Here is a 9,146-nt window from a genome sequence, read left to right as displayed (position 1 = left end):
CAGATCTGCTAGATTGAATGCTCTGTCTCTTCCCTATTGACTATAATAGTGAATCTAAAAAAATGTATCTAACCTTTTTCCTTTGCACAGAAGTGTATGAAATTTGCAGGTTAAGGAGCCCCTAAGTCTGCCAAACTGCAGGAAGATCCACCCAGGAGTTTTCATACAGGGAACCTTTTAGGTCTTTATGTGTGTTTTAAGAACACTACATATAACTTTTAAATTTTATCTCAGAATTGGATGCAATTTGCAGGCATGGTTGCCCCTTCTGAATGGATGAAATCTGCTAGCTTTAAGAATGATAAGTGCTGTAGTTCCTCTTTACTCTTTGCAGGAAGAGCGTTCGATCACTTAACTTTCCTCACTAGTGTTTCGCTGGCAATCAGTCTGAAACTGGTGAAATGAGAGAGGAACCCCATGGTAAATGGGTAATAGTACGCTGTCAATGAGCAAATTAACTGGGAGCTAAGTTAAGGGACAAGCAAGTTTAGGTGGTGGGGAAAGTACCAGGCCTAGAGAGGAAACCTTTCTCTATATTTATTCATAATGATCCACTGTCATGCTGTGATGAGATTCTGAGCCACTAGAGGGAATAAGAGGCACGTGGACCGAGCCAAGAACTGGAAGCTGGTCCTTGCAGAAATCAACTCCAGAGTCCCAATAAGTCACCCTGGGAGGAAGAGGAGGGCAGAACAGGACAGGAAGGTGTCACCATGACATGCTGATGGGGCTCGCCTCTCTTTCTCACTGGCACCGAGGGAGACAGGTGAGGGGAGAAAGAAAGAAATCAAAATCAGGATGGGGGAGAGAGGAGATTTTTTTCTCCTTTTGATGGGAAGCTGGTCATGGGGAGATGCTTGTCTGGAGTGGCTGGGTGCAGAAGATATTGTGACCCTTTTGTAGGTTTGGAAGCTGAGGAATAAAGAACACACTGTGGTCCTGTGAAAGGAAACAGAGGCATTGGGAGGGAATATGTTGTGGTCCTGGAGAAGGAAACAGAAGAGGGAAACTGATACAGGGAGATGGGGGTTGGTGACTGGAGTAAGCGGGGGGGGGGGGCGGGAAACAGGGCATGAAATTTCAAACCAGCAAACTGGGAGAAAAAAATAAATGGAAATGTGTAATAAGCAACAAATAAGCAAACATGTGCAGTAGGTGAACATGGGTGGGAACGGCTGGAAGAGAAGTCTGCAGAAATATAATGAAAAATAAATTGAATATAAGAATAATCAAAGCAGATATTGTTTGTTGGAAAACCAAAAAAAGATTAGAATAATAATGTTAAAAATCATACAAAAAAGCCCTAGAACTGAACTGAGGGAGATGGAAAGTGGAATGGCTCTATAATGAGCTCTACTAAAAACCTGCAAACTTCTCTATTCAAATCAGTGTAGCTGGAGTGCCCTGGAAAATAAGCTACTGTGATCAAAACCTAGATCTGTCCATCAAATTGAATAATCCACCCCCTCCACCTGCTAACCTCTCAAGCTCAGGGCATTTCCCTACTCAGATTGGTTTTACCTTTGCAAATGAAATGAAGTGGCCAGTTTATTTTAAATGCTGAAATGCAGCTATTGGGGGGCACTTGAGTCCACAGAGCAGCTCAGGATTTTGAGAGTCTCTGATCCAACTCAGAATACTTTATTGACAGTGTGATTCAGCTTTAATATGTGAAAACCTCACCTGAACCATCCCTGTTTGCCTCATAATTTGGGCTGCAAACAGTGTTGATGCACATGTCTAATATCTTAGAGTGCTCAGGACCACACAAACCAAAGGTGACCTTGATACTGTATGGCACATGTTTATTCATTACACCGGAAAGGTCAGCATTGTCCTCTCACCACCGGCTACCCATGGCTCACTCTAGGACAATCTTTTAAGATGGAGAGCACCTATCAGATGCAATCAATTCAAAACTATTTACAAATTTACTTAATATTTGGCAGTATTATTTACAGTGTATATGCATGGAATGTTTCTGGGGGCAGGGTATATGAGGGTTGTTTGTTATATGTATTTTTAGAAACTGAAAAAGAAAGTTAAGAAGTGGGGGGGGGAGTAATTCACCACAGTCATCAGTGAAATAACACATTTCTTTGCAGGGGTTAATTTAATCCAGTTCATTTACATTTATGAATATTCAGGACTGCTTGTGTAACTATCTTGGGAAATATTTACATCCCATTCAGCAAGGGCAGAGGACAGGGCAGTCACAGACTTCCTGTGCCCTCTTCTAAATGTTCATTTGTCACCAATGTTCTCTTTTAGTTACCGTTTTTCTTCTGAACATTCATACTCTGCATCCCTCAGAACAGAATGCAGCCTGCTTACCATCACGGCCAGATACAAGTGCTTTGAAATGTTAGGCCAATCAATCATCCTGAGAGGCTTTTTATCCCAGCTATTCATTTATGGCATTGCATTCACATCTGCAAAAGGATGGCCACGAACATAGCACGTTGCGAGAAGAACAGGTGGGTGTGCTAGCAATGAAAGACGATTTAGACTTCATTATTTGATTAGCAGGCAAGCACAAGACACTTCTCAGATAATATTCAGGTGTACAGGTAATGAAAATTAATGGGACTAGAAATAGGTCACATCCTTCAGCTGATGCATTCACTCACATCATGCTTAACTGTCCCCGGTTCATTCGCAGGGCCCTTTATTTTGGGGAATAGACGTGGATGTCTTGCCTTGAGGTTATTGGCATTGCCGTCTTCTAAATTCAGGGCTTGCTAATGTGGGAGCTTCTGGGGGCCTGTGTGCCCACCAGTACTTTCTGTGGCGACTGTGAAAGGTCTAATTAAATCCCCCCTAGAAGTTCACACTGCACGAGAGACTGTTTGCTATTCCTGTTCCTGTTTGCAGTGGGTTGGCCTCCTCTACATGCTGTCACAGCAGCCATTTTGTGAATGGCACCCACGGCACCTTCTCAAATTTCCAAATGTGCTCCCTGACTCCCCAAAAATCTGGCATCTGCCTTGCCTTAAGCATCTGGTTGGCCCCTGTGAGAACAGGATTCTGAACTAGAGGGACCTTTGTTAAAATCCAGCAGGGCTCTTCTTATGTTCTTCACCTCGTAAACTCAGACGCCCGCTTGGCAAACGCTACATTGGGGGCAGAGAATTCTATGGAGAAACTGCAGCCCCTTTCTTTTATTTTTTGGCTGTTATAAAACCTGGTGCATCTTAATTTCCTTTAGAACCTGCCCCTTCCTCAATAATAGAGCACTGCAGTGGGGCATAGCAGTTGGAGTGTTGGACTAAGATGAGGGAAAACAAGGTTCAAATCCCCACTTGGCTCCTAAGCTCATGGGCCAAGACCGGAGGTCAGCCAGTCTTCTTCTCAGCCTAAGTTACCTCACGGGGAATTTTCTTCTTTTTTTGTGAGGATAAAGTAGGGATGAAGAGAACAATGTATTGCCACCTTGAGCTCACTGGAAGAAAGATGGGATATAAATGTGGTAAACTGCTTTTTGGGGAACCGCTCCGAGGGGTTTGTTTTTGTTTTTTTCAACAATCCAGCAGTGTATAATTTTGTATTAATAATAAACAAATGTCACAGATAAGAGTAAACTTCCACCCAGCTCGATGATGTCATCAGGGAGGGACAGCTCTGTTTGCGGTCGGTTGCAGAAGTCTGTCCCACTTCTGTCAAAAGCGGCCGATAAACCTGCTGCTAGCTCAACAGAACCAGGTCCTGCAAGTTAAAAGCAAGCCCCCAAAGGTCACAAATCCCTCAGGTGCTCATAAAATGCCAGGAGGAGTACAGCAAGGGGAGCCTGAGGACAGTGTGAAGAAGGCGCTGTAAAAGAAACGTTGCTGGAATGGAGAGAACGAACTGCGACATCGCAGCCACGCTTCCCTCCCCAGGCCACACTGGAAACAGTCAAGTCTGCACCAGCGGTGCAGTTTGATTCCCAGCCATCTGAAATGTGGATTAGGCCTTTCAACAGTCGGAGAAGCCTGCATTTTACATGCAAAACCAGAATTGCCATGTGAGTACAGGAATCTATTTTGCGAGGGGGGCTCAGGCTGATTAAATATATTGTGAATAACACAAAGCTCAGTATACTCTAAAGTGGTCAAAGCCTTCACAGACCGTTTTGTGATTTATGAAGGGGTTTAGCTGAACCTCTGCCATGAATGTTGCTTGGGACCTGTCAGTAGTGCAGCTAGATAATTGTAGACCCTGGATTTAATTGTTTGCTCTGTGTGTGTGTTTGTGTGCATTAGATGGCAATGTGCATTAAGCACAAATCGACTTTTATCTTCTTTCCCCGCCTCCCTTTACAACTGCTTCTATTTTCTTGGGAAGGTAGATAAAAACAAAACAAATTTGCCTAACTCTGATTTATATGTATCTACTCAGTTTTGTATTTTGATTGATTAAGTGTACTTATATGCCACTTTTTGCACCATGAACATCAAAATACAGAAGCAATGGAAAATACAAATATACAGAATACAGAACATGTCAGTAAATCCAGAAATGACAAAAACCTACAGTTTGGCCAGTGCAGAATAAATGTTATATTACAAACAACAACAGCAACAACCCGGGCTTAAGTAAATAAATGCAAAACCAAACAAATTTTAAACTCACTTAAATCTTAGCACTATTACGAGCACACTAAATTAAGTTTGCTTCTGCTTCCCAGAGGCTGAACATATTGGGAAAAAGCACCAGTTATTGTAGAAAAGGATAATATATATTTAAAGTAAAAATAATAAAATTAGCATCTATAAAAATGTGCATTCCTGGCCAGCTACTGCTGACTATTATTTTTTGTTTTTGTTTTTTTTTTTAAAAAACAATAATGGAGTGGAGAAGAATGTTGCAGCTGCCAGAGTCAGCCCCTTTGGGCCAGCCTGGCAATCCCATGCAAGCCTAAGTGCTGACGCTGGGTCTGTGGGTTGGATTACTGTAACGCTTTCTGTGTGGGGCTTCCCTTGAGGTTGATCTGGAAGCTGCTGCAGAATGCTGCAGTGAGGTTACTCTGCGGGGTCTCCAGTTGCATATATATTACACTACTCTTCTAAACGGGCTGCAGTGGCTGCCTGTAAGCTATGAGGCTGATGCCAAGGTTTTTGGTTTTAACCTACAAAACCACTGGATGATTTTACTTCTGAGCTAATATGCACTGGAGATTCAAACAGCCAGTGTACTTGGGATTGCCATCTAGAATTCTGTTAAGCATTCCTTCATGGGGAATAATATCTGTACTTGGCCAGTTTCATTGGCCAGTTTCATCAGCTGGGGCTGATGAGAGTTGGCAGTCTGACAACAGTTTGAGGACCACAGGATTTCCATTTGCTGCTGTAGTTAAGTGGATTTTCCAATGTTGCACTACCATTTTGTCTTCTTTCTTTAATCAACGTTTTTAATTTCTGAAGGGTTTTATACTGGAACATTCTATTGCTACCTATTTTTTCCCAGTCCTCTGTGTGCCTACTCAGAACATGGCCCTTTGAATATAATTATATTGGGCTGTGTCCGATAAGTAGTTTGTTATTGTTGCTATAGTGGCATGCTAATACTTTAAAATTAAAATAAATACACTTTCAAATGAACAAAAAGGGGTGGTAAAAAAGATTGTTAATAAAGATCTGGCTAAAGATGGATGCTACAGTCTCTGATTAAAAGGACTGGATCATATTACACATTTCGCAGAACTAGGAGGATTAGTTTTTAATGCAGTAGGAACTTGAGTGTTGGCTCTTGAATAGGACAGAGTAAGTCAGAGTCCTTAGAAATCCATATTCCAAGGAAATGGTGTTGTAGTCACTCTTGAATGTCCAAGGGATTTTGCTTGCTGACACCAAGTTGATGTTTGTCCAGCACTAGAATTACAAATGTCTCCTGTTTTATTTAAAGGGACATTCCCTTTTCTACACATTTTCACATCTGTACTGCTCTCTTTTTCCAGCATAGCAACTTCATATTTTATGAACATTAACCCATACTTCAGAAAACTAAAACTTCTACAGCTCCAGCATCATTTCCTCCCCTTTCTTCCTCTTTGGTCTTACTGTTAAGGTTGCTTTGGCAATTATAGCACTCTATTACAAGGCCAATCCTTTGTCAAAGGTGACTGTGGCTAACTTGGAATGGGTTTGCTTTCCAAAGTTGTCTCCATAGGTAAAAGCAGCCCTGGGTCTGCACTGCATGTAGCCAACTTGGAACTGAAATGCTTTAGTTTTCCAGATGCATATTTTCCGAAGGAAAGGGCTTTTTGCATGTACTTGAAGGCACTTTGTCCATTTAAAAAGCAAAACAAGAGTTGTTTCCCTTCAGAGGGGAAAGGTATTCTGCACGTTCTCAGATGCACTCTGCTCTTGGTGAAAATTAAAATCAAATGTGAGGTGATTTGTTATAGAACAGCAAAGAAAGACTTTTGCCCACACCCCACTTTCTGTAGAAATGTGTTAGCACAACCTGCTGCTAACACTTCTTTCCCCTGCCAGTTCTTAAAAGCAGACCAGAGAAAGAGTGTAAATAGTTTGCCTACAATCTCTAGTTTGATAAATGAGTGTTTCAGCTCATATCTGCAGTTCTCTGGCTTCCTTCCTGAGTCAGTGTCCCTTGGCTGAGCTGTAAGCGTGCTTAGAGGAAATGCCCCTCTCGACACTTGGGGAAGCTTCACACATAAAGTCCCCCCACCCCCATGCCAGGGGAAAATACTGTCCGCTATCATGTGTGAAAATTGCGTGACTCTGTTTTGCCACGTGAACACACATGTTCCAGAAGATTATACGCGCTTAGTTGCAGTAAAATGGATGCTTACTCAGACAATTTTCACACACAGAAGTCTACTGAGATATAAGGAAGGTTTTTTTTCCTCCACTGAGGCTGTGATCCTAAGCATGGTTACTATGTTAGTTGGAGCCTGTGTCCAGGAAAGCATGCAAAAGCCTAATACTGCAATGCTAAACACACATATAGGGAAGTAAGTCCCACTGAACAGGTAAATCTTATTATTTTAAATCATTTATGAATTGCATTAAAAACTATATATAAATCAATTACATATATCAAACAGTTAAAACTATTGCATATCTAAAAATCATTTTTAAAAGGAAAACAAAATCTCATTAAACCATTAAAAAAGACCAATGATAATTATGCATAGGATTGCTCTGCACAGATCTCTCTGTGTGGCAAAATATGTCATAACTTAAATAATGGCCTTTGTGGACTAACTATAAATTGTGAAGGGAAAAAAATAGAATACCATGTTTATTCAGTAACCATGCTCATTGGGTGCTCATTAATGGCACAGCGTCTGCCTGGAGGGAGTTCTCGAGTGGTGCCATGCCCACAGGGCTCTGTCCTGTCCTGTTCAACATTCTTATAAATGACAAAGGTAGACAAAGGTACAGAGAAGATGCTTATCAAATTTGCAGATGACACAAAGCCAGGAGGGACAGGTAAACACCATAGAACACAGAATCAAGATTTGAAATGCTCTCAATTGGCCAGAACACTGGGCCATAACTAACAAGATGAAATTCAGCAGAGGTACATGTAAAGCCCTGCATTTAGGTACCAATATATCAAGGGCACAAGGATAGGATGAGGGAGACCTGGCTTGGCAGCAGCACACATTTTAAAAGGATCTAGTTGATCACAGGCTGAACGTGAGCCAGCAATGTGCTGCAAGTGCTAATAAGTGCAATCTTAAGATGCCTTAACCAAGTGTCCAGTTCACAGGAAATAATAGCTCAGATCAATTCTGCACTCGTCAGGCAGCATCTGGAGCACCTGCCCACCAAAATGTGGCCCTCCAGACTTCTCTATCAGGCCCTTGAGACTTTCTCCCAGGCAACAAACCCTCATGAGCCATACCTTTCACCAGCGCTGGTATGCTGTTGGGTGTTTAGGACTGGCTGCGATGTGTCCTTGAACTCTGATAATGTTTCTTGCTTGCCTGGATGAAGGATTGAGAGCTGGCTGTGAAGATACTAGCCTACTGCACACATGTAAAAATTGCATTCATTGCCCTGACCACTTTTACCTTTGGCCTGGCCCATCACTGACATGAGGTCCCTGAAAGCAAATGTGACTGCTCACCCCATCCTAGAAAAATATAAAGCAGGTATGAGAACACACACGCTGGTCCCCTCCATCACCTTCCCCATTGTCAGTGTAGACAATACTGAGCTAGATGGGTGAATGATCTGACCTGGTTTATGGCAGCTTCTTGTGTTCTCTCCACCATCTGAACGTAGACAGAAATAAGGATGTTCTTCAGGTGCAAATCAATGAGATTTGGTTCCAAGGTTAAATAGTAACTGGTATAATTTTTTTCTAGGAGCTCTAGTTCTGAGACTCAAAACAAGCTGCCATGTTGATGAGCCTTTGCTTTAGTCTGAAAATGACTGCTGCTGTATGTTTAAGGTTTCAGCAAGCCTTGCTGCTCTTCATTTCCCCTTCATTCAGGTTTTTATCTTGTTTTCAAGGTTTGGCAGAGAACTTGATAAAAACTGCCATAATATTTAATCCAACACAAACAGTGATTTGCCTAAGACTGTTGAGACAATCATCTTGTTCAAATGATTGATCGTTATGGCATATTTCTTTAGGAAAAGGTGCCTTGCGAAGGCTCCGTGAGGCTCTTTAGCTCTTTAGCTTTCTGTGTATATGCCTTGCTTTTGCTCAGTCAACTGAAAATAGAAGGATGTCCACAGGGTTTTGTGGACATGGTTCCAGACAGAAATCACAGTGCCGGTAGCAGAGGGACATAGACCTCCTCCCACTCCCCCCTACTCAAGAACATCAGAAGTGATCTGCTGGATTAGACCCATCTAATCCAACTTCCTGTTCTCACAGTGGCCAACCAGATGCATGATGGGATGACCACAAGCAGAAAACAAGCACAACACTTTCCCCACTTGTGATTTCCAGCAACTGGAATTCAGGGGCATACTCCCTCTGACAGTAGAGGTAAGACCATAGTCATCATAGCAATTTGGTAGGTGGCGCTGTGGGTTAAACCACTGAGCCTAGGGCTTGCCGATCAGAAGGTCGCGGTTCGAATCCCCGCGGCGGGGTGAGCTCCCGTTGCTCGGTCCCTGCTCCTGCCAACCTAGCAGTTCGAAAGCACGTCAAAGTGCAAGTAGATAAATAGGTACCGCTCT

At 42.5% G+C, this 9,146-nt stretch overlaps 1 protein-coding gene across 25 annotated transcripts in view; it reads left to right on the top strand.

Moving 5' to 3' along the window:
• Positions 1 to 1,924: 1,924 nt before the first annotated feature.
• Positions 1,925 to 9,146, top strand: part of LOC310852500 (uncharacterized protein) — a 105,687-nt gene continuing 98,465 nt past the window's right edge. For 3 of the 25 annotated variants that reach the window (XR_014568149.1, XR_014568150.1, XR_014568151.1), the window contains exon 1: positions 2,463 to 2,477. Coding sequence is in view for 7 of the 25 variants with exons in the window: in XM_083756109.1 (XP_083612235.1) it covers positions 3,939 to 4,003 (65 nt within the window). In the remaining 18 variants the exon portion in view is untranslated. Of the gene's footprint in view, positions 2,478 to 3,302; positions 3,335 to 3,424; positions 4,004 to 9,146 lie in introns of those variants that run through there. The other 22 variants (XM_083756109.1, XM_083756107.1, XM_083756108.1 and 19 more) reach the window with 18 other exon arrangements.

This window comes from Podarcis gaigeae (genome assembly GCF_964106915.1).
Source record: "Podarcis gaigeae genome assembly, chromosome: 9".
Classification (NCBI taxonomy): domain Eukaryota; kingdom Metazoa; phylum Chordata; class Lepidosauria; order Squamata; family Lacertidae; genus Podarcis; species Podarcis gaigeae.
Note: the sequence above shows the minus strand (reverse complement) of the source record. Positions and strands in the feature narration are given on the sequence as shown.